This window comes from Mirounga leonina, unplaced genomic scaffold, assembly GCF_011800145.1.
Source record: "Mirounga leonina isolate KUSES-001 unplaced genomic scaffold, KU_Mleo_1.0 Mir_91, whole genome shotgun sequence".
Taxonomy (NCBI): domain Eukaryota; kingdom Metazoa; phylum Chordata; class Mammalia; order Carnivora; family Phocidae; genus Mirounga; species Mirounga leonina.
In genome coordinates this window covers 6,284,415-6,306,547 of record NW_023270839.1, presented here as the reverse complement: position 1 = coordinate 6,306,547, position 22,133 = coordinate 6,284,415, and the positions used below count along the sequence as shown (strand labels likewise).

Here is a 22,133-nt window from a genome sequence, read left to right as displayed (position 1 = left end):
TCAAAAGCAATTTGAAGAAAACAGAGACTATGCGGGAAGAAGAAAACTTAAAACAATAACGAAACTATCATTAATACTCTCAGAAAGGCAAAAGAAGATGATCTTTTGATAAAACAAGAACAGGATGCTATAAGATAGGAACATTCATAGAAGAAAATAGTGTGCTTGGATAGTGTGTGTGTGTGTGTGTGTGTGTGTATGAATTTAAAAAAACCTCAATTACGCAGTTATAGAGTTAAAAGCTAAAGTTAAGGAAATCCATTCCCTCCCCCTGCAAATAAAATTGGAAGACAGGAAAGAAGTAAAAAGAAATTAGAGAAATAAATCCAGGAGTGTCATACTGATCAGGGTCCTTTGCAGAGAACAGAATTCATGCTAGTTAGGTAGAAACTATTTCTTACAATACACGGAATGACATCATCACTAGAAGTGCTAAAGACACAGATTTGGGGTTGAGCTTTTAGTACAATTCCTAAACCAAACCAGAGATGTAAGCCACCAAGAGAGCTGCTACCACTTGTAAGATAAGGAGACTACCTCCCAAAGTAGCAAACTGCTATGCAGAGCTGCCAAATCCAGAAGCATGTTATTGTTGCCCAGATCAGGGAGTCACAGCTATTGCTCTTGGATCCAAAGCCAGGCTCTGCCTGTCATAATCCATATGAGAAAAATGGATGGCAAGTATCCTGCTTCTTGACCCTTACAGAGTTAGTGACCAAACACTGGAATGCCTATTAATGCTGTGCCAGGGTAAAAAGCCTCCATGACCATGCTAGCCAACAGGTTAGGAAGAAGTACACTTGAATCTAAATCACATTCAGAACACTAGCTGCAAGAGTCTGGAAAATACAGCATTTAGCCTTCCAGCTTTTTAGTACCCAAAGGTGAACTAGAAGGAAGTTGGAATGGATATGAGATAATGTACCATATCTATCACAATGTTCTCAACATCTGAATAACAAAAATCTCAGAAAGATAGATACACAGAGACAGAGAGACATGGGTGTTGGGTGAAAGGAGGTCATGCAAGAAATAATTCAAGAAAATTGGAAGAAATGAATTTCAACACTGAAGGGGCCCACTGAGTCCAAGTACAATAGATGAAAAGAGGTCACACCTAAATATATTACTGCAAAACTTCAAAACACTGAGGGTTAAAAGAAGATCTTACAAGCTTCCCAAAAGGCTGAAAATAAACATCATCATACATAAAATAGCAGAAATTTGAATCCTTTTGGACTTTTTAACAGCAATAGTGGAAGCTAGAATGCAATGGAGATCTATCTTCAGAATTTCAAAGGAAAATCATTCCAACTTAGAATTTTATACCCAGCCAAGCTATCAGTCAAGTATCAGGGTAGAATTACAACACATGTAGGCAGGCAAGTTGCTTATGTCTAGTGTACTATTGTCATACTGGGCTCTAATTTGAGCCTCACCCCAGGACCTCTCTTTTCCTCTCTCCTGTGTTGAATCTCTCTTTCTTGTATCTCATGTTTTCATCTTGCTCAACAAGTTTCCTTTGTTCTCAAGTAGTTTCCTTAGGGCACTCATAATAGAGCTTATAATACCTTCTGTGCACAGACACCTTTGGACAGTATGTCATTTAGGGGTCCAAATAAGGCTGAAAAACAAGTCCAGAGAAGAGACTGCTTCCATGAGTCATGGAGTCCTAACAGGCTTACAGACATTTCATTTTCAGGCAAAAATGTGTCCAATTTTAAAAAGGATAGGATAATCAATTAGGAGTTTAAGTCCATCTCTCACAGTGCTGTTGTCTCTGAAAGATAAATGGGGTCTAATTATATCTCAAACACCCTGTTTACATCCTGTTAGGTTTACCCTGTGTGTCAGAAGACAGAGAAAATGTTGAGTTCAGTAAAAGATCGCAAACTCATTTTACACTAAAACTTCACCATTCATTCATCCCCTGCACCCGCCCTCCCAATACCTGTAAATAAAGGATAGTGTCAGGAGAGACCCCTTTGGAAATTTACTTAGAATCTGTTTGAATACTGTAATCTATTATCATTTACCTAAATAGAGGAACCCTGATATTCTTTTCACCCATCACTGGTATTAGCCTTGAGGGCACCCATATCTCCTTGATAGTTCAGGAAAAGTTATCTGAAAAAATACTGAAATAACAATATTGAAAAAAATATTGAAAAAATAAAAAATTAAACTTTGATTTGTTCAATATATATACATAAAATCTCCATACCACATTGAAAGATAATTCTCATGGAACACTGTTCCTTCTCTTCTGACATTTCCATCATCAAACTTCTAATGTCTCAAATATGCAATGCTACTTCCATCTCATGATCTTTGAGCACGAATTTTCCTCCTTCTAGAATAGACTTCCTGCCCCCTTTTTATTAACTGATCAATCCTTCTGAGGACAGCTTAAAAGTCACATGCTCTGGACTGCCTTTGCAGGACTGCATAGCCAGATTTGGCTCCCTTTATAAATGCTCATATTCTTAGTACTTCTCTTTCTTGGCACCTACGTTAGTGTGTAATTATGTCTTTCTGAAGCTATTTGACTGTATGCCTACCTTTTCCACACATAGGTCTTTATGCTCACCCATGTGTTTGCAGTGTCTAACACAATGCAGACAGCCAATGAGTACTTTTATACATAGATGAGTTAATAAAAAAGAAGGAAAGAGGTGTGGATAGAAAGGGAAGGAAAGAAGGAGTGACAGAGGGAGGGAAGATGAGAGGATGGAAGGGAGGGGAAAGAAAGAAAAGTTCTAGGACTATATCTTGAGTTTATGTAGTAGTATTTAAATCCAATTTTCATTACTTATTTGTCTGTCCATTTGTCCGTCCGTCCATCCATCCATCCATCTGTCCATCCATCTCTTTTGCTTTGACAGTTTCAGAGGTTGCCAGACGACTTGGAAAATGAGCCAGATGTGTCTATAGTCTTCTAACAGGAAAATAACTCTGGGAGGGAAGAAAACATGGAGTTGTATCCATAGAAGGCAGTCTTGATTCCTGGCCAACCACACCCTTTGGACCGAGAATGTCTCTTTCCAGAAGAGTTGTGCAAAAGGCAGGGCCCCTACTCCTCCATGTTGTCTTCTGTGAGCATTGGAAGCAGACTGCCTGAGCGGGTGGCTGACCCTGGTACTTGTGCCCAGCTGTCACACTGATAGCACTCATCTCACAATCCTCTGGGCGATGCGGCTCCCACACTGGCTCCATCTGGCCCACAGGCTGCAGGGCTGCTGAGCCACAGCAAGCCACCAGGGAGAATATCAAACGTGAGGTGGGCTGTTGCCAAGATGCCACGAAACAGGGGCATGGCAAGAACCAGAAGAGAGCCGAGGGGACCCTGCACTTTCTCAACTATCAATTACTGTAAATGGAAGTCCCATGTTCCCAGACAGGGAGCAGAATGAGCCCCATTTCCCACACTCTGCTGCTCTGAAGAGCTCTTTGGGGAGACGTTCAGCAAGGAGAGCCCAAGAATGGCACTTTCAACAGCCAAGCTTCGAGGGGGCATTGTGCGCTCTGCCCTCTGGGTTCTGGCGCAGAGCAGTCTGCCCACTCAGGTGTCCAGACTTTGTCCCCATTTTATTAACAGAGGACAAGAAAAACCTGGGCTTTCTGGCCTTTCAGGTGATTAAATACAGCTCTAACAACAGAAAAACAATAGCTAAAACTCAAGAGAGCTTATTATGTGCCAGGTCCTGTTCTAAGTGTTCTGTATATATTGTATTTAATCTTCCTCACAAATGTAAAGAATTTACCATTCTTAAATCCATTTTACAGATGGAGAAACAAAGGTACAGAGAGGTGAAGGAATGTGCCCATGGTGACACAGTTAGTAGGTGGCAGAACTGAGATTAGAACCTAGCCATCAGGCATTCAGAGTCTGATTGTGACCCATCAGCTGCCTGGCTAGGTTGGGAACCCCAAGCATGTAAGAGTGTCAGGTAATATATATATATTAATAACAACAAGAATAAAACCGTGACTGTGCAAAATGTAGGGTATTAAAGAGGGATCTGTGTTAGACCTGTACCTCTGAAACAAATAATACATTATATGTTTAAAAAAAAAAGAAGATAGCAGGAAGGGAAAAATGAAGGGGGGGGAATCGGAGGGGGAGATGAACCATGAGAGACTATGGACTCTGAGAAACAGAGTTCTAGAGGGGAGGGGGGTGGGGGGATGGGTTAGCCTGGTGATGGGTATTAAAGAGGGCACGTACTAAATGGAGCACTGGGTGTTATACACAAACAATGAATCATGGAACACTACATCAAAAACTAATTATGTAATTTATGGTGATTAACATAACATAATAAAATAAAAAACATAAAGAGGGATCTGTGTTTTCCAATTATGACCAAAATCTTGTGGGGATTACTCACAACAATGAGGGCTATGAGGGATACCTGATATCAGGTACTTCAATTTCCTGTGTTCAAATGGGAATAAAATATATGCCCTCCCCCACTAACATTTTCCAGAAGTTACAGAGCTAGAAAATAGACTTCCTTAGTAACATTCAAGTTTAAGATCGCAAATCTCAGAACATTTCAGAAACAGCTAGCTTTCAGTAAAATCTGAGTCTGAACTTTAGTTCAGTCATTTCTCTTTTGGGCAAGTGGCATTTTACAAAAGAACATAAAATAGAAAATAATGATAAAATATAAATAGGAATAAAAATCACAGCCAAGGGTCATAAAAATATGCATATAGCATTAAAACAAAGAAAAGGAAAAAGCACATGATATGTTAAGCTCTCTGGTAAGGGAGCACGGGACCAGATGAAGTCACATTAGAGAATTCGGTCTCTGTTTTAGAGATCAAGCAGGAATATTATAATTAGGTTTGCATTTGAGACATAAAAAGATCCTGGTAGAGTTGAGGATTTCCCAAATGGAAAAGGACAGAAAAGACACAGATCAATTTGGAAAGTATCTCGGCGTTCTATAGGAGAAGATGCAGGTCTAAAAAAAACCAATGTGCTTCGGTAACTGACTTGAATTTCAAAGGTGAAGAAACTGGAAGGCCAAGTCCAATTCTAAGGTTTCTGGCTCAGGGAAATGGATAGAAGGTGATGTAGTTAGTCATTCAGGACAGGAAGGCCGGGAGGTGCTGTGTGGCGCCTGGATTCAGGTCAGGTGGGAATATGTAACAGGTAGCTGGGCAGGGTAGAGTGGGCAGAAGACCAGGGACAGTCTAGTTAACTGGAGGAGGAACAGGACAGGCACGTCTCCCAGCAACAGGAAAGTTAATGCTGCTTAGAAGAGCTCTATACAGATCCCAGGCCCCCAAAGCTGTAGAAGGCACTGTGCTCTCTTTTGACTGTATTCGTAATCTGAGAGTTGGCTCTGCTCACATGTGTAGGCTCTATGGGGAAAACACGGCACAACTCTGTTCCTGCTCCAATGACTCCTCCCCACAGGCAAGTGGGGCAGGGACACACACCCCTTTACCGGGACTCAGGAACTCTCGCATATTGCACCCACAAGGTGGCAGCTACCAAGCAGATGAAAGGCCAAGTGGCTTCCTGTTTGTAGAACTTCCTTGAAACTTTAAAGTGTTCTATTCTAATTCTTCTTTTTATCCCCCCCCCCCTTTTTTTTAAATGGTCAGGAAAAATTCTCCAACTCCTTGTATCTCACATCCCAGTGGCTTTACATTATTTGCCTTGAGCCTATCCGGCTATTTTTCTCTACCTCTCATGATTAGTTCTGACCTCTAATAACGCCGGGTCAACATCTATTCACATATCAATCACGAACCATGGTCAACGTGTTAAGCATTTAAATGTTTCCAAGAGATGTTTCCTCACTGAAACAAGTCTAATTTACAGTTGGTCAAAATGATGAGTTATTCTAGTATCAAGAGTGAGAAGGAGCAAAGAACAGAATGTAAGTGTCCAGGTTCTTTCATTTTGAAAGGATCACTTGACTCACTATAGCCAGGAAACTAGTTCAAAGTCACAAGAATTCCCACCTGAGGCTATTTATCCCTTTCTTTGTTCCGTTACAAAAGAGCGCTTTGACTCAGGATTGAAGGAGGGACTTGGATGGTGGGTGAAGTGATTTAAATGTGATGTGCTTGCATTCCATCTCAAGTGGCATTGGTCCGCTTAGACTTAAAACCACAGGCTTTAGCTTACTGGAATTCATGCCCAGTGAAAGGAAGAAGGTTCTAGGAGCTGTACTTAATTTCTTCTAAGAGCTGTGGTAGCACCAGCCACTCCTACAGCTGCGTCCCTGTGTTGAGCAAGCTGCCCATATGCCCACTGATGCCTTGTAGAGGTCCAGATACACACAGAATTGAAGTTACACCCATTCACACACAACATAATCAAAGACACAATTGAAAAAAAAATTCTCTTAAATGTGTGAGAGATAAAAACAGTTTCAATTAAAAAAAAAAGATTTTATTTATTTATTTGAGATAGAGCAAAGAAGAGAGAGAATGAGCAGCGGGGAGGGGCTCCATCCCAGGACCCGAGGATCACACCTGAGCCCAAGGCAGAGGCTTAACCAACGGAGCCACCCAGGTGCCCCAAAGCAGTTTCAATTTTAATGGTAAGTGAGGATACCGAGACCTTCAAAAGTAGCAGCTGACACAATTACAGAGCATGGGACCTGGAGGCAGTGAGCTGACGTGCCGGCCCCGCTTCTCAGGGGCGTGTTAGACATACTGCCTGACGTCTCCGGACATCTGAGGCCTCAGCTGCAAAGGAAGCAATAAGTACACTTCCTCTTTGGGATGTCTTGAGGATGAAATGAAATAATTTATATGAAGTGATTAATGAGGTTCCCAGCACACAGAGCTCCCTAAACATCAGCTACCTTAATTATTACATCTATCAACATCACTCTTAGTGGAAACTGAAAGAGAAGGGTGTGGGATATTTTTGGTGGGGCTGAGGTATGGGCTACAGCTAGGCTCTCTCCACCCTCGGAAGTCTAAATGCAGGAGAGGCAGCAACACTTCTGAAACGAAGGTCTTGGGCAGAGATGCCACACAAAGATTCTTTAGTCCTTCAAGTCCACAATCCAGCATTCTCAAGATGTCCACCAACCTGTCAGGCTGCTGGCACCCGGCTGGTTCTGCTCTGGCCGTGGCTGTTCCCCACATGTTGGCATTACTAGGGGCATAACAGACTCAAGTTTAGCTCTACCAAGAAACCTCCTACATATGTGGTACTGGAGACTATCCCATAACCACCATCATCTGTTATGGATTTAATTTCTAATAGAAGCATGCAAAGAAGAAGAAATAAGACAAGAAAAACAAAGGCAACATGTGTGTGTGGATTGCTGTTGAGGCCACAGTTCATTTTTAGGTTCGGATTCTGGAGTCCTGGGGTGGCTTTTTTTTTAAGAACAGAATCTGCTGTCCAGGAGATAAAACAGACGAGTTTAAATAATTAGAGGCTTGTTAATATGCGGTTACCTGGGTCCCACTTGAACCCACTAAGAAAGAATCTCCTGGGAGGGAGGAAAGACCCAGGAAACTATTCTTCTTTTTTTTTTTTTTTTAAAGATTTCATTTTATTTATTTGAGACAGAGAGAGAGAGCACAAGAGGCGGTAGGGTGAGAGGGAGAAGCAGACTCGCCGCTGAGCAGGGAGCCCGATATGGAACTCGATCCTAGGACTCCAGGATCATGACCTGAGCCGAAGGCAGTGGCTTAACCAACTGAGCCACCCAGGTGCCCCCCAGGAAACTATTCTAACGAGCAGCATTTCATGCATATTAAAGTTCAAGAACCACTACTCTTGGAGTTCATAATTTAGTAGAGGATACATACATAAAAGCTCTTCTAAGACGAGACAGTCTCTCACAGGTGCCATAAAAAAGCTATGGAATACAGCAGCTGAAAAAGGAGAGTCAATCCACACAGGTAAATCTAGGAGAACCTCCAGAGTGGGAATTTCGAAGGAAGTTAGGATTAAGAGCACAAAAAAAGCTGGGCTAGGAACCAGGAACAACAGGACACTGGAGTGTCACTGGTAGAGGGAACCAGCTAAGCAAAAACACCAGGAGAGTAAGCAAGACTGAAATATGCTGGAGCAGGTAAATATGGCTGACGCTCAAGTGAGTGGGCTGGTAGGGAGGGGGTGAGGGTTTTAGGTAAAGGGAGACAAGGCTGTACAGCGGGATGAGATATAGGACAGAAGGCCTTTAATGCCAGTTGGAGTCTGGGTGCTAGTGTTTCTTTGCCATGAATTGCTGTGGAAGGCTGTTGCAGGAGGGGTCCAGAACTGTATCTGGGCTTTGACAAGTAAGTCTCTGGAAAGGGTTACTCAGGCCCACAATCCCTTATATGCGTTCCCAAATCCAAAAAGCTGCAGAAACAACCCCCCCTTTTTTTTGCATCTCATTTGGTGGCAAAATCTGCCATGAAATGAAGTGTGATTACTTACAGTCATTATTTATCCAATTTATCATGAATCTTCATGCATTCTGTTGTAAAAATATTAATAATGTGTTTGATTAGGGGTGCTGCCTTGAGCCCCACTTGGGGATGTTACAGAATTTAGTTCATGTACTAAATAACATTCGTGAACTCAGAAAAATTCTGAATTCCAAAACACATCTGGGCCTAAGGTTTTGATAAGGAATTGTGGACCCCAACAAACAATGGGAGACACTTAGTAGCCTCGATGCTTTAAGAGACCAAGGAAACCTTTCAAGAGGTGATACAGAAGGATGGGTAACCTAGTGGCTGATTTTCTAGGACTGGTTTGTCCAAAAGGGAAGGTGCCTTTGGACTGTGTAAGTGGTTTGGCTCTTATAATTCCTCTTCATTGTTATTATCGGTCCTGCCTCCCTGTATCCCCAGGTGTTAATAAGCAAAGCCTATGGTGTTGCAAATTGAAAAACAGATGGTGGACCAATGTAGACAAAGGCTGATTCATCTTTGCACGGCTGCCTGAGTATGCATGGGTCTCTACACCAGGTCCAGCAACTGCAGAGCTGTAGAGCTCCTCAGAAATCATTTAGTTCAACTCATTCATTTTGCAGATGAGGAATCTGAGAGCAGAGGAAGGCAGTCTTTGTTGGAGAGCTCACATCAGAGGCTTGCACAGTCAACATTCATTGAGCACCCCCAAGTTCCCACCTCGGACCATACAATCTCTTATAGAACGAGGAGTCCATCTATGGTGACTAGAGGTTGACTCGTACAGGGAGCATTAACAAACACTCCTGGAGAGTGGTTTTCATAAGCATAACTGCACTGCTGGGAATTACACTGAGGCCTACCAGAACCACATGCTTTTCTAACCAAGTATTGACATGGCAAGAGATACGGGTTTGAGTTCAAGCTATACCAATGATTCATATGAAGAAAAACTAAGGAAATAATAAAAAATGTTGTTTTTCCTTTAAAGGCATTCAAGTTTATATAGAGGCCTTAAGTTATATAGGTATAAGCCTATGTATATGTGAACCCCTAGAAAAACCAAAGAAACACAGAACTGCTTACCATCCTCTACACAGTGAAGAACTTTAAGCTTAGAAACTATAGAAGAAATGACAGTGGAAAAAAGATCTACAGATTTAACCGTACAGTCTCATTTATTTTTGCATGATTTAAAAGATCATAACCAAAATAAGAGGCAAAGACATAAGGGGAAATATTCTTAGCAAATATTTCACATACAGGCCGTGTTCTTTTCTCTAGAAAGAACTCACCCAAAGCAGTGAGAAAAACACCCAAACTCTTAAATAATCAGGTTAAGGACATGAGAAGACATTTGCCAAAAGAAGAACTACTGTTAGTAAGCACGTCCATGGCAAAATGTTTAGGTACCCCACAGTGCAACATGAACAAACACATGAGTAGTGCCAGAGGTTGCCTACAAGTTGGCACAGATTAGAAAAATGACAACAGTCAATGCTGGTGGAATAGGATGAAACAGATTCCCTGATACATAACTAGTAGCAACAATTTTGGAAAGTCACTTGGCAAATACAAGCTCTTCAAAATATTCCCATCCCTTGACATAGTATTTCTGCTTTTGGAAACCTACCCTAAAGAAATAATGAGCCCTACACGGTTATTTATTGCATCAGTATTTATAGTACTAAAAATTATAAACCACCACCCTATTCAACAATCTAGTGAAAGAGAAATACATCAAAAAGTTTCTATTCAAAATAGTATTATGCAACCAGTGAGGTGATGTTTACTTAATCCTAGGTAGTAACAGGAAAATGCTTATGACTGAATTGTAATGAACAGGTGAGAAATCAAAATGGTTCATACAGAATGATTATAACTTGGTAAATAAATTAATCTACGAAGAAGGGTGGGGGGGACCAAACCAAAGCCTGATTGGAAATAAAGCAAAATGATTATATCTGGGTGATGAGCATGTAAGTCATTTAATTAATTTCTTCTTCACACTAGTCTATATTTTCCAAAATATCTTTAGATATTGTATATTATTTGATTTGGAAATTTATTTCAATGAAATTGGTCTTCCTCTTATCTCAGAGTGTCAAAAGATACTTCTTAGGAAATGATGATAAGGAAGTTCAAATTAGGGGCGCCTGGGTGGCTTAGTCGTTAAGTGTCTGCCTTTGGCTCAGGTCATGATCGCGGGGTCCTGGGATCGAGCCCCGCATTGGGCTCCCTGCCCGGCGGGAAGCCTGCTTCTCCCTCTCCCACTCCCCCTGCTTGTGTTCCCTCTCTCGCTGTCTCTCTCTCTCTCTGTCAAATAAATAAAAAATCTTAAAAAAAAAAAAAGTTCAAATAGCACAGATATTACAGGGATATCTTGCTTAATAAATCCTTTAGAGAAACCACTCTGTGCCAGGAGGAATTCGAAGTGCTTTTCTGCCTCACGGAATCATGTTAACAATCCTGTGAGGTGGGTACTATAATTATCACCATTTTATATAGGACACTAGGAAAGTGAATAACTTGTTTGGATATCATGCATGCATCTACTAAGAATTCAAACCCCAGCTCCTGAGTGGTTTGGCTCCTGAGTGGTGCTCTTAAACACCATGCTATGCAGCTGCTTGTTGACCTCTGAAGTAAGAGGATCTTTGGATATCATTAGTATCAACTCTCATTTAAAAAAAAAAAAAGAAAAATAAAGAAACACAGGGAGGTTAAGTGACTTGCTAAATGCCACACAGCAAATTATCCAGTAGGTAAACAGAATATTATGTTTTACAGATTATAATTTATAAACACTAAGGTTAAAATGAATGCAAACAATCTTATGTCATCTCCTCAATTTTACTGTTAATATACAATTTTTGTTTCCATCTTCTTAGAACCTATATTAAAGGGGAAGGCACATTTCTGTGGTCTGTAAGGAGAAGTCATATCCCTGAAGTCATAGGGCTAACACATCTCAAATTCTTTCCTCTCCGTTCTATCAGAGAGCTACATTTCAACCCAGGCAGGATAACAGGATCACCGAAATATCTGTATCAAAGTACCTACTGGGTGTGGCACTATCCCAGGCTTTGTAGAGCATCAGACTCCAACAGAACCCTGAGCTACAGGAGAGCAGGATAAGACTCAAAACGAAACATAACCATTTGCCAACAGCAAGAAAGAAGCTCTGTGTACGCTTATTTTCTAATCGATCACGAAGTCCAAAATAAACTCCAGGCTTCCTCACTGCATCTGATATAGATTAAGAGAGTCAGACCTCTGCTGGGAGAGTGATGTTGGGAGGGCCCTACACCAAATAACTGGGCTAAATGACAAGAGAGAGTTTTACAAAATTGTTCCCCTTGAGCTACTGTGGCTTAGTCATGCCTAATTTTTTTTTTTTCAGCATGCTATTTTGAGGTTTCTGGACTTGTCTTCATGCGATCAAAAGAGAAGGCAATGAGGTCTATATCAGATTGTAAAAATGATAGGACCCAATGTTGCCATGAAAATCACAAGGCTGAATTATCTCCCGTCCAGCACTGAAGCATCAGCCTGTCCTATAAGGCGATTACAGTTGTCTGTCTTCTCTAAAGGAACCGGGACTCCCAACGGCCAGGCTCTGACTAAACATCAGAAAGAAATGATGACCAGCAAAATCTAAAGCAGAGGTGAAGGCAATAAAAACTGGGATGTATGTGTAATTGGGAGAAGGAGCAATTCTGCTTAGAGTAGCACAATCTGTATTATCCTGGGATAGACAGTCTTGAAATTTACAACTGAAAGCAAGAAACTTCGATTTAAAAGTCAAAAATTCAAAACTAAGAATCTGATTACTAGTCTTTGCTAAATAAAGGAAATATTATTAATTTGGACTATATAGATAGGTTTTTGGGTATGTGTTTTGGCTTTTTTACCTATTTTAAGAAGCAGGACTAAGTATAGACTATATTAACATTTTCTCTCATTACATAAAATCAAAATGTACTCAAATCCAGCTATTTAGGGTCATTTTAGACACATTTACACTTTTTTGAAATTAAAAAAAATGAATGAATTACAAAGACATACTCATCAAGATGGCTGGATTTAAAAAAATTAAATAAATAAATAGGCTGGCAGTACCAAATGAAGTCTAGGATTTGGAACAACCAGAACACTTATGCATTGCCAAGTGCAGTGTAAAATTTTACAACCACTTGGAAACGTGTTGGCAGTTTCTGATAAAATTAAGCGTAACATTCCTAGTAATTCCATTCTAATCTGTGTACCCAAGAGAAATGAGTGCATATGTCCACAAAGAGTTAGACTAGAATGTATGAAGCAACCTTATTCATAATAACCCCAAACTGGAAGAAACCCAAATGTATATCAAGAGGAGAAAGGTTAAACAAATTGTAGCCTGTCTATATAATACTTCTAAGCAATAAAAAGAAACTATTTACACTTACACAAGCAACAACCTGGAGGAATCTCAAAAGCATACTGTATGAAAGAAATCAGACATAAAAGAGTTAATACACATTGTATGATTCCACTTACATGAAGTTCAAGAACAGGCAAAACAAAAACCATGGGGACCAAAGTCAGAATACTGGTTCCTTCTGGGGATGGGGGCCATTGACTGAGAAGGGAAACACAAGGGAGCTTTATGAGTTGCCAGAAATGTTCTACATCTAAATCTGGCTTGATATTCAGCTAGGTGTTCACATATGCAAAAGGTTATCAAGTGGTACACTTAAGATGTGTGGATCTTACTGTACGTATATTACACTTCAATTAAATGATGAACAACAGTGAAGACACTAGTTTTTCTTACATTTTTTAACATTAAATATTTGATATCTGTGCATCTAAAAGACAACTGGAAGTCTGTTTATAAGTAAGAATTATAATACCTATTTTTTGCTAATGAGAGGATGAGCACAAGGTTTTAGCTGCAAGAATGTCCATTGTAAAATTATTTCCTACAAATAAAAATCAGAAAAACAAATTTAAATGTCCAATGATAGGGGATTGGTTGTAGGCCTATTTATGTTAGAACATCATACCTGAACTAAATAAAAATACACAGGCAGAAAAATACACTGTTGAATATACAGTTTTAAAATGCAACAGATTTTGGGGCGCCTGGGTGGCTCAGTCTGCCTTCAGCTCAGGTCATGGTCCCGGGTTCCTGGGATCGAGCCCTGTATCAGGCTCTCCGCTCCGTGGGAAGCCTGCTTCTCCCTCTACCACTCCCCCTGCTTGTGTTCCCTCTCTTGCTGTGTCTCTCTCTGTCAAATAAATAAAAAAAATATTAAAAAAAAAAATAAAATGCAACAGATTTTATCTTTAGAGGACATCTTTTTTCTTTTTAAATCAGAATATCAAGACATAGTTTGCATGAGTGACTGTAAAAGTGTTTTTAAAATAAATAAATGTCCAATTTTACAGTTAGAAGCATAAAGAACTAAGTATAAAAGCGAGCAAGAAGCAGGAGCAGAGACCAGGGAAGGAGCCGTCACCATGGCTGCTCCAGAGTCCATTTTTTCCTTCACTTAAAGTAGTAGACTCCTTTTTTGAATAAAATCTTAAACAGATCTCCTATATACAAACCATGTAAGAACAGACGTGCTCTGGTAGGAGGGGAAGGGTGTATGAGTATAAGGAATTCTTTTTTTTTTTTTTTAAAAGATTTTATTTATTTTTTAGACAGAGAGAGACACAGCGAGAGAGGGAGCACAAGCAGAGGGAGTGGGAGAGGGAGAAGCAGGCTTCCCGCCCAGCAGGGAGCCTGATGCGGGGCTCGATCCCAGGACCCCGGGATCATGACCCGAGCTGAAGGCAGACGCTTAACGACTGAGCCTCCCAGGTGCCCCTGAGTATTGGGAATTCTGCTTCACTATCCCCTGACATATCTCTAAGACCCAAAGGACACAGTCTGAAAACCAGCATCCTATGAGATAAATTTCAAACTTCAAGTGTTAAAGATTTCACATCCCTCCATCTAATTGGAAGGTTATCTTTCCTTCCTTACCTGTGAATACTATCTTATGTAATTTTTCTTTTTTTTTTTTGCCAGACTGGCCTCGTTACTGTTCCCAAAGATACCTTGTACATCCTGATTCCTCCTTTATTCTGAAACGTTCCAGTGTTCCTCCTTTATTGCATTACTGCTCATTCTGGAAGACTCGGCTAAATTTCCACATCCCCTCCGATATCTTTCCGACTAACACCAACCTGGTGAAATACCTCTACTCTGTATTATTCACTTGGCTAATTCACTTTTAAAGATTCTCTATTAGTTATCTATTGCTACTATAATAAAGCACCAGTAACTTAATGTCTGAAAACAACACAAATTTATTACCTTATGGTTGTCCGTTAAAAATCTGACGTGGGTCTCCCGAATAGCCAGAGGAACGTTGAAAAAGAAAAGCAAAGCTGGTGGGATCACAATTCCGGACTTCCAGCTCTATTACAAAGCTGTCATCATCAAGACAGTACGGTACTGGCACAAAAACAGGCACATAGAGCAATGGAACACAATAGAGAGCCCAGAAATGGACCCTCAACTCTATGGTCAACTAATCTTTGACAAAGCAGGAAAGAATGTCCGATGGCAAAGACAGTCTCTTCAACAAATGGTGTTGGGAAAATTGGATAGCCACATGCAGAAGAATGAAACTGGACCATTTCCTTACACCACACACAAAAAGAGACTCCAAATGGTTGAAAGACCTCAATGTGAGACAGGAGTCCATCAACAAACATCCTAAAGGAGAACACAGGCAGCAACCTCTTTGACCTCAGCCACAGCAACTTCTTCCTAGAAACATCGCCAAAGGCAAGGGAAGCAAGGGCAAAAATGAACTACTGGGACTTCATCAAGATAAAAAGCTTTTGTACAGCAAAAGAAACAGTCAACAAAACCAAAAGACGACCAACAGAATGGGAGAAGATATTTGCAAATGATGTATCAGATAAAGGGCTAGTATCTAAAATCTATAAAGAACTTCTTAAACTCAACACCCAAAGATCAAATGATCCAATCAAGAAATGGGCAGAAGACATGAACAGACATTTTTCCAAAGAAGACATCCAAATGGCCAACAGACACATGAAAAAGTGCTCAACATCACTCGGCATCAGGGAAATCCAAATCAAAGCCTCCATGAGATACCACCTCACACCAGTCAGAATGGCTAAAATTAACAAGTCAGGAAACGACAGATGTTGGCGGGGATGTGGAGAAAGGGGAACCCTCCTACACTGTTGGTGGGAATGCAAGCTGGTGCAGCCACTCTGGAAAACAGTATGGAGGTTCCTCAAAAAGTTGAAAATAGAGCTACCATATGATCCAGCAATTGCACTACTGGGTATTTACCCCAAAGATACAAAAGTAGGGATCTGAAAGGGTACGTGCACCCTGATGTTTATAGCAGGAATGTGCACAATAGCCAAACTGTGGAAAGAGCCAAGATGTCCATCGACAGATGAATGGATAAAGACGATGTGGTGTATATATATATACAATGGAATATTATGCAGCCATCAAAAGGAATGAGATCTTGCCATTTGAAACGACGGGGACGGAACTGGAGGGTATTATGCTGAGCGAAATAAGTCAAACAGAGAAAGACATGTACCATATGACCTCACTGATATGAGGAATTCCTAATCGCAGGAAACAAACTGAGGGTTGCTGGAGTGGGGGGTGAGGTGGGAGAGATGGGGTGACTGGGTGATAGACACTGGGGAGGGTATGTGGTATGGTGAGCGCTGTGAATTGTGCAAGACTGTTGAATCTCAGATCTGTACCTCTGAAACAAATAATACAATATATGTTAAGAAAAAAAAAAAAAGAAGAAGATAGCAGGAGGGGAAGAATAAAGGGGGGGAAATCGGAGGGGTAGATGAACCATGAGAGATGATGGACTCTGAAAAACAAACTGAGGGTTCTAGAGGGGAGAGGGGTGGGAGGATGGGTTAGCCTGGTGATGGGTATTGAGGAGGGCATGTTCTGCATGGAGCACTGGGTGTTATGCACAAACAATGAATCATGGAACACTACATCTAAAACTAATGATGTAATGTATGGGGATTAACATAACAGTAAAAAATTTAAAACAAAACAAAACAAACAAATAAACAAAAAGCCTATGAATGACAATTCTATCCCTTTAGAGGGTCTGAGAATGGTTTCCATTCTTCTCAATCCAAACCTTACTAGTCTAAAATGAATGATATAATGTCATCTTTCAATTTGCATATAAATTGTCCCTTTTGAGTAAAAACACTCAGGGTTAGAGACATTAATGATATTCCACAATGCATAAAAAATTTCAAAGTCAGGCAGGTATATGGTATACATTATACTTAATTTTTTGTTTTAAGGGGCCATTTTAATGATTTTTACAATCCAATCAACAGGTCAAAAATAGCCATTGTCTCAACTGACATTATGATCTTCTATGTTCACAAAGTATATTTAGCTTTTTACCTTGAAGAATTCCAAATTTAGAAGGCTGTATATTTCAGCAGTATTTCCTTTTTTTAAATCTGCCATCTTAGTTTTTAAGTCACTGGGCTTAGATATTTTTTTACAGGACTGTTTTGTTGTGAAATCTAACCCGAGAATAGAGCATTCATGACAAATTTTAGTTTAAGGGCTACAGGAAAATAAAGAATAGTGCTGAATCACAAGGTTTTCATATCAATGGCTCCCTCACTAGAGGGAATCTTGCTAAGTCACATTTCTAAGTAGGCAGTTTGACTTTCAACTTTTTCTGTGCAGTAAACTGATATAGTAGGGAAATATTAGGTCAAGGAGATGAGTTTTTTACTTCACTATATTCCCCAAGAGGAAAAAATGAAGAAAGCAGGAGCTGCTCAAGAACTGCAAAGATACAGATTTGGAAGCGTTTTAAAAAATAAATTAAAAAAAATACACACATAGGCATTAAAGTTTTATTTAAAAATTTATAATATGAAGAACTGCTTCCATTACAATGTTGAATAGAAAGAACATTATTCACAGTTACCGATATCAATGCAATATCACCTCAATTATATAAAAATATCGTGGAATCATTAGGGATGATTAGAGAAATAAACCAAAATATTAGCATTTTGAAATTGGAATTTTTGAGTCTTCAAATTAACTGATTTCTCTTCTTCTCTATACTTATTTTTAATTTTTTAAGAATGAAAATGTATTCCTTTTTAATCATTATTAAACTAAAACAAGGGAGCCATCCTGAATTGTTCTTGTGCTGAAGAAATTATACTGATAACATTCTTTCCATAAAAAAGAAACTGGTATTCCCTCTTTTAAAATAATTCACCAAATCATTTTTCCCCATTTCTTTTAGAGTATGTTTTTTCTGCTCCCTCTTCTGACACTTATTCCTCCTCTGTTAAATCTCTAAATGTTGGAGCATCTCGTGTCTCTCTCGGTTCTATTCTCTAACTGTGTGATCTCAACCATCCAAGGTATTGATTTAAACATCACTTCAACACTAAGCCACACCTCATCTGTATCCTCAGCCCCAATCTCCTCCCTTCGCTCCAGATTGCAACCCACTCCCAACAATCCCACTTATGTGTGGATGACTGGTCTTTCAAATGCAACATGGCCAAACTGCATCATTTATTTGCTACCTCCTTCGTTCTTTCTTAATCCAGATCTTGAGTCTTTCACCTTTCCAGTAAACAGTATGTTTAATTTACTTAGTTGCTTACACCAAAAAACTAGGAGTTATCCTTGATGCCATTCTCTTCCTAACCACCTCACCCAACTCAACCCATTATCAAGATGTGTTAGTGCCATCTGGACGTACATCCTGATTCCAACACTTTCTGCCACTTCTGTGCTTTCCACATTGCCACAATCAGTTATATATATCTCAACTGGACTTTGGCATCAGCCACCTAAGTGGCGTAAACTTTGACCCCATTTGTCTTCCTGGTAGCAAGAATGTGAAGCATGCCATGTCTTTGCTTAAAAACTGTCCCCCATGTCCCATGATCCATTATGATAAAACCTAAACTCCGTATTAGGCTGACAATACCTTATAGGGTCTGGACCCACCTACCACCTCAGTCTCATTTCTTCTCTCCCACTGTGTTCCAGCCACACTGACCTTTCTTTGGTCCCTGAATTGCATCGAGCTTTTTGTGCCTTCTGCTTGGAAAGCTCCCAGATCTGCCTCCCTAAATGGTCCTTCCCCTACTACTCAGACCAAAGCTGACTTGAAATTTGCCAACCCCCAATTTCATCATGGATGAAATTGTCTTGGCATCTTAGATGGTGCCAAGACGACCAGGCCAGCAGCTGCTTTCCGGAGATCCAACAGCCCTGGAGAAGGCAGGGGCTGGGCTGAGCCACAGCATTTGCACGTTTGCAGAGAGGAGAGCTTGTGACGCCCTGCACCAGATTTCGCTTCAGGCAAACCCCATCACCCACAGTAGCTAAACGCTAGATTACACAGCTCAAGGACAAGTTAATGGGATTTGGCAAGAACATAAAAGGAAACAAGAAATTACAAAGGAAAATGCCCTTAAAATAGAAATAGGTGAAATACACAGTAGTAGAATTTGTGCCAGCTAAATACATCAAACCATATTTACATTTCTGTGTTATCTTTAGGAACAAGCAGAAAAGGAGATGCAGAGTCACTGAAGTTATTTCTAAATTTGTTAGAATCTGCATTTTACTTTACTTCTACGATTCCTGAAAAATCAGAATATGGGCCATCTATACAACCAACGGTGCTATACACCAGTTACACAGGCTTGGCCTCGAGTAAGGCAAATTTTCAAACTTCAGGCTTGTGCCCCAGGAGCCCCTGCCCAGGAGCTGACCAGCTCCAGCAGCGCAACCTGCTGAGGGCCTGGCAGCTCACAAGGCCTGATCTACGCTGTCCTGTTTGGATCTCACAACAACCCTGATTTTTATTTCCATCATTTTACAGATGTTCAAGGATTTTATGCAATTCGACCAAAAATTTGTTGTAAAGGTTAAGTCTGGACCATGTCTTACCAAGGCAGGACTGGCCCTGTCAACTAGCAAGCGCAAACCTGAGTCACCCTATTTGTCCTCAGTTTCCTCATGTGTAAAAATGGGTGTACCAACTGCTTTAGTTCTCCCACAGGTCTGTTTTGAGGAGCAACTGTGACCTCTGATCACATCTCCTATTGCTGGTCCCCAGTTCACACCATTCGTCCACACTGCCTCATGGCTGGCCCCATACAAAGCATACACCCACTTAAAGATCTCTCTACTTGTGGCTCCCTGGAATGTGCTTCTCTTGATGCCCACAGCTTGTCCTCATTACCTTGAGGCTATTGCTCACACGTCCCCATATGAGAGAGGCTTTCATGGACTACCCAAAATAAAACAGTGACTCCCGCCCCCGCCCCACACTTTTTCACCTGTCCTGTTTTATAGTTCCCCACAGAACATATTTCTTCTGCACCTTTGTTTGTCTGCTCTCATAACTAGATTATCAACTTCATGAAAACGGGGATTTTTGTCTATATTGTTCAGTGTCTATATCCCTGGAGTCTAGTACAGTGGCTGGCACACAGTATGTCCTCCCAACACTGACCTAATGGGGTGAAAGCACTGAATAAACTAACTGTATGAATGAATGTATTATAGATTATCATCTTCTGGTCCCTTCTGGGTCTGTCTACCGTAAGGCTGCACGTAGCATTCTTGGTATTAAAATCTGTATCTTTAATCAGGGTACGCTTTGCAACTCACAATTTTACATTAGCTAGTAGATCACGGACTAGAAAACACATATATGATAAACAGTTACTAGAGCCTAAGTTCAACAACACAAGCCCTAGCAAAGCCCTCAAACCTTCTGCTTCTATCTCTATTGCAAATACCAGAGATGTTAAGAAACCATCAGTACTCAGAGCTTCCATGGCTGTAAAAAAGTCAGAAAGTAAAAATAATAACAAAGGAATCTCACAACAGCTTCTGAACAATTTAGTGGCCACCTCCCAGGAGGGAAAGAAGGGGAAAGAACGGAATGGTAGTGGTAAGGCGTTAGCTGTATCCAGAGACCAGACTGGAGGTGGGTGGGGGGGATGCGGGAAACAGGTGATGGGTATTAAGGAGAGCACTTGTCATGAAGAACACTGGCTATCATATGGAAGTGCTGAATCACTAAACTGTACACCTGAAACTAATATTACACAGTATGTTAACTGTTTAAGTTTTATTTAATTTGGAATTTAAATAAAAACTTAAAATTAAAAAAAGAGAGATGAAACAAAAATGGCAAAATATAAAATCCAGTACTTTTCTATAGCTAGTTCATAATTAGAAAGAAAGAAAGAAAGAAAGAAAGAAACCAAGGCACAGGATGTCTACATTATAGATACCAGAAACTGCTAGCTCAGTTTCTCAAAGATGGAAAGTGCCTTCACAGCCATGCGGACCTATCTGTATCCAAAGCATGAGTACCCTTCTCCACTAGCCCAACAGTCAGCCAAGTGCCTGGCAGTGCTGCTTGGCAGTCTCTTTCTTCCACCGGTAAGGCCTTTTCTTATTCCTATTCCTAGGAGTATTCTAGACTTCTATTACCATCCTCAGTCCAGCAACCTCTTTTGCAGGAGTGGACCGCACATGGCTGAGAAAGACCAGAAGAGTTCTTCAGTGCCTCCTTGTCTTCCTTTAAATGTGTGTGTGCATCTTGGAAACTGTTCACTGAATTGAAATCAGCCTCTCTGTTGTCTTCCATCCATTGGTCTGTGTGCTCTCCAGTCATGGAGAGCTCCTCAACCTTCTTGTCCACATGGCTGCCCTCCAAATATTGTAAGACAACAAGTGTAGTCCCTTGGGTTATGTCCATGTTAAACACTACCACCTCGTTCAACTTGTGTGAGGGGAAGAGAGCAGCTCACCTACCCACCAACGGCAGGCAAATCTGTTTCGTATGGGAGGTCCATCAGCCTGGTATTCTGCATAAGAAATGTAATATTTCTATGTACCCAATCTTAAAAAGGAATTAATGAAACTCAAACTTTTTTTTTCTAACTGCTTGAGATGAGAGATTAGAATTTAATATGATTTTTTCTCATAGTCTTCAAAGCAATTGTAAATAAAATTAGAGTCCCAGATTAGCTTTTTTTTCGATTAAATAATTCAAGACTTAAAAACACTATGTTAAGATATGAAAGGTGTCTAGATGGATGTTATTGAAAATCACTAGCACCATTTGGTATTCTAACAGGGAGAAGCGGCCGAGTGAGATATGTAATCGGGTGATGGCAAGGGAAGCCAAAGAAAGGTGCAATATGCAGCAACTAGCATTTGCCAAATAATGGCTAAAACCTTCCATGACTGTTTAACAATGCGTAGGACTTTGCAATTTAGGTGGACTTCCAATCTATTTCAAAACCACACAGCCTTGTCTGAAGTGCATACTTACCCTAATGGTCTAAATGACTGACGAAAAGAACCAGAAGACTTGGAATGGCAACGGGTACGAGGGCGTAAATGTGAGTACACAGGATTAGTGCTCCTCAAAGTGTGGGCTCCAAACTGTGCCATCTGGCACTGCTTTGCAATAAGAGCAGGAATGGAGATAGAGCGTTTAGAAACTTACAGAACTTGGACAGAGCAACTTCATGACTACTGAATCTAATAATACTTTTTTTTAAAAAAAATGTGGACTTGTTTTTTCCATTTTTCTAGCAATTCATTTTTACTCTATTTTACAAAAGCATCGGTCCAAGCA

The 22,133-nt window shown here is 40.4% G+C and overlaps 1 protein-coding gene across 6 annotated transcripts in view; it reads right to left on the bottom strand.

Annotated features, from left to right (window-relative positions):
- Positions 1 to 22,133, bottom strand: part of STXBP6 (syntaxin binding protein 6) — a 244,853-nt gene that overhangs the window by 87,303 nt on the left and 135,417 nt on the right. Inside the window, exon 1 of one of the 6 annotated variants that reach the window (XM_034994190.1) lies at positions 2,813 to 3,087. The exons of the other annotated variants lie outside the window; for them this stretch is intronic. Coding sequence (XP_034850081.1) covers positions 2,813 to 2,864 — 52 coding nt within the window. The 5' untranslated portion in view covers positions 2,865 to 3,087. Of the gene's footprint in view, positions 1 to 2,812; positions 3,088 to 22,133 lie in introns of those variants that run through there. 6 annotated transcript variants of the gene reach the window in all.